This window comes from Aplysia californica, unplaced genomic scaffold (genome assembly GCF_000002075.1).
Source record: "Aplysia californica isolate F4 #8 unplaced genomic scaffold, AplCal3.0 scaffold00457, whole genome shotgun sequence".
Classification (NCBI taxonomy): Eukaryota; Metazoa; Mollusca; class Gastropoda; order Aplysiida; family Aplysiidae; genus Aplysia; species Aplysia californica.
This window is the reverse complement of record NW_004797727.1, coordinates 330,318-334,176: the sequence shown is the minus strand read 5'-3', so window position 1 is coordinate 334,176 and position 3,859 is coordinate 330,318. Positions and strand designations below refer to the sequence as shown.

At 40.1% G+C, this 3,859-nt stretch overlaps 1 protein-coding gene across 1 annotated transcript in view; it reads right to left on the bottom strand.

Annotated features, from left to right (window-relative positions):
• Positions 1-1,373: 1,373 nt before the first annotated feature.
• LOC101862058 overlaps positions 1,374-3,859 on the bottom strand; it is a gene marked incomplete in the record, with an annotated part of 69,542 nt that continues 67,056 nt past the window's right edge. Inside the window, 2 exon segments of the mRNA XM_013086351.1 lie at positions 1,374-2,697; positions 3,356-3,499. Of these exon segments, the coding sequence (XP_012941805.1) occupies positions 2,677-2,697; positions 3,356-3,499 (165 nt within the window).

The window sequence follows — 3,859 nt, the reverse complement described above, 5'->3', positions numbered from 1 at the left end:
CCTGGTCATGTTATAATATATCATTAAACACACTGTAAAAGTCCCAATTTTGTCGTGAACAGAAATTTTACACCTTTACGCCTCAAACTTTACAGACATAAAGAGACTTGTAATTCCAATATACCTTACCAAAAGTACCAGCCGAGAAGACGACAACAGACCAATTTGTTCTGAGATGAAACAAAAAATATGGGACAGACAAGTATGGCAATACGACACCCTTCAGAAAACGAAGACAGCCCAATTAAGTGATTAAAATGAAAAGAGAAACTAAAAATTAAAAAAAAACCACTAGAAGAAATTAGTAGAGCTGTCTAAATTTTTACTTGGGAAGACACTATTTAAAATAGGAACAATTTAACAATTTCGGTACATGTCACAAACTGTTTCGTGCCTTTACATGATTGTGTACAGGCAGGGCAATGAAAATGTTGAAATGATACAAGTTGCCTTTCCGTACAACGTCTTTCGTCTTTCTTTCGAAGAAGAATATTGACAAAACATGGAAACAATAATTGATCCTGAAAAGGCCCCACGGCACCAAAACTAAGAAGCATTAATTTTATAAATATTTTTCAAAGGGTTGATAGATGCTGGGGAAAAAAATCTGAGACGCAATTTCATTTTTATTCAGAGCACACATGGACACATCCCGCGAACAACAAAATCCAAAGAAAGGTGAACACCAGTGGCTTTTCACCAGCATTGCCTTAGTTGAGACTTAAGAGAAAAGAAGACAGTGGGTTGAAATTAGACCGAGCAAGTAATTTTAGATAAACGTAATACGAAATCAGCTTTTATACTATGGGTGTAAATTTATAATTTCCATTGTGCCATTTTGGAATCGCTCACTATTTCACAAGGAACACACGCCGAATTTCCAAACAGAAACCCTCGAATCACATATCGAAGAGTAGGTGGAATGTCACCTCGCTTGGCCCAACACACACGCACTCACATGCACAGGCAACATCTAGCAATAAAGATGAAATGATAACACCATACAGCTATAAATAAATGTTTCTTCTCAAAAACGCACAACCATTTCAACAGCATAAGCCTAACCGTTAACAGGAAGGTAGTTGAGGGGAAGAAAAAAACACGTCATGTTAGTTCTAATGTTCGGAACTAGTTCTAGTGCTGTGTGACATGGCTCACAGCGAAGCGCGTGCGTAGCGGGGCCAGTTCCCTGAATAGTTATTGTGTGCGCGTGTGTGAGAGTGTGTGCCCTGCACCACAGGTGAAAACAGAGCTAGGACGAGCCAGCCGTGTGCACGTCACCACACCGCGCGAGACATGGCGGACACTCCTACAAACGTTTACAGACTTTTCTTTTTTTTTAAAAGAGGTGCACCACCTTACAACCCCCGAAAAAAAGTGCTCAGATTACAAAATCTCGAGGAGTTGACACGAGAAGAATGGAAAGGAGAATGTTTTCTAAAACTACGCTACCTTTTGTCAAATCCCAAGATAAGTGAGTCTACTGCCATCCATCTCTCTAACCCCGCCAGTGAGCTGCGTAGATACGGCAAAACTAGTGAGGGACGATACCACCATCCATACTGTGCATCCTTAAAATCACAAAGTTCTGTCAGACGTTTTTGGCCGTTATCAGATACCTAGACCATAATGAGCTCAGAAACCTGAATGTTCTACCCGCTCTATCAAAAGTATTCGATTATTCGGAGTCCTTATCAAGATATCCAAAGAACTGCATTCCAAAACATCTTAACCATGTTTAGAAACTCAGAATTTCTAACTTCAAATTCCCCAAAACAAGGCACTGAGCGTACAGAACATTGTACTCCTTGGCTAGTGGCAATGACTATATATAGACGGGGTATCTCTCTCGGCACTGTCGCTGGTCCCCAGACTTCCACAGAACCGCGGGACGACTTCCGCTCTCCGGATATCGTGTAGTACGTCACCACCTCTGTGCTTTCTTGTCCTATCTCCACATTCAATAACAGGGAAAACAGTCCATAACAATGAGTGAGCTTAAGAAAAAGTCACATTTTCATTGTTAATAAAATGGAGATACAAGAAAGTATTGAGGTCGCGACGTGGTGCCCATTGCAGATGGGATCGGGTCGGGTCGGGTCGGGTCGGATTGGGTCGGGGGTGATCACCCCAATTCGTCGTCTGAAAATAAGCTCGTTTTTTTTTTAGGCGACGATTGAGTCGGGTGCGATCGGCTTGTGCAACGATAGCTGCTTTGCGCCCTCAATATAGCTAGCAAACCAACCCGACCCGACCCGATTCCCCAATGGACACACTGTGTAAAAGGAAAGTTTGGCCTTGTCCTTGTAGTTACTGAGGTCCCTTGAACATCTAGCTCTCGCTTGTAACATCGAAGGCAAACGAGGCAGGGGTAGACCCAGAGCAAGTTACTAGGCGAGCATATATAGATGGGTGATGGGGAAATGTCAAGATGATAATAGGCCTATAGCTTTTCTCAGAGCATAGGAGCAAAGGAATGAATGGAGAACCATGATTGCCGATGTCTGTCGCAGATCTGGCACGTGATGATGATGATGATGATGATGATGATGATGATGATGATGATGATGATGATGATGATGACGATGAGTTGCTGAAGGTGACTTGTTCCATTCCTGGTTATGGCCCTAGTTGCCGTGAGAGATCACGTTGTCCGTCCTTGGTGACGCCCCTGGTCTACAGCCGAGTGTTGCTGTCCTGGAAAAGACGCACACACACAACAAGGTTATCTTCCTTTGGTTTTTGTCATAAAATACAGAGAAATGAGAAAATAATTTGAGAAAAGCAACAAAAAAGGGTTATTTTCCAATTGTTTTTGTTATAATGTACAGAGAAAACGGGAAAATAATTTGAGAAAAGCAACAAAAAATCATTTTTAAAAAGGTTACTTTCCTATGGTTTTTGTTATAATGAACAGAGAAAATGAGAAAATAATTTGAGAAAAGCAACCAAGAAAAAAATGATATTTTCGATTAGTTTTTGTCCAAATGTACAGAGGAAAAGAGAAAATTGGAAAACATCAAATGAAAAAAATGTTATTTTCAAACGGGTTTGTTATAATGTACAGAGAAATTGAGAAAATATTATTTTGAGAAAAAACAAACAAACAAACATTCACAATAATTATTACATTCCAATAGCTTGCAGTCTTAGATTCGGCGATATGATAACTCACAGTCTTAGATACGGCGATATGATAACTTACAGTCTTAAATACGGCGATGTGATAACTCACAGTCTTAGATACAGCGATGTGATAACTTACAGTCTTAGATACAGCGATGTGATAACTTACAGTCTTAGATACGGCGATGTGATAACTTACAGTCTTAGATACGGCGATGTGATAACTTACAGTCTTAGATACGGCGATGTGATAACTTGGGGGCGCCGAGTCGCTGCTGCTTGTTCTCTCCACTTCCCGCTTGCCTTTGTCGGCGCTGTGTTTTACGTCAGAGCTTTTGGTGCTGGAATTGCTTGCGTCATCGAAAACAGGATGCTAAAAATAGAAATTTAAAAAAGAGTGCTGAAATAATTACAAGAGAAAAATGACTCTAACCTCCCTAAAAAGAGTGATAAAACATACAATTATAGAAATACACTCTTTTCTTTACGGAAGGAAGTTAAAAAACAAAAACAAACAAACAAACAAACAAACAAACAAGCAATAAAACAAAAACCCAACAACAACAAAAACCCAACAACAACAAAAACCCAACAACAACAAAAAACCGAACTACAATTTCACAACTACCAGTATGACTTTTAAGCAAACCAACAAACACAAAGAATGCGTTATAAACCTTACTCAAATTGTCAATAGTCTGCTGGCAAGTACATACTGAATGCATCCCCCCCC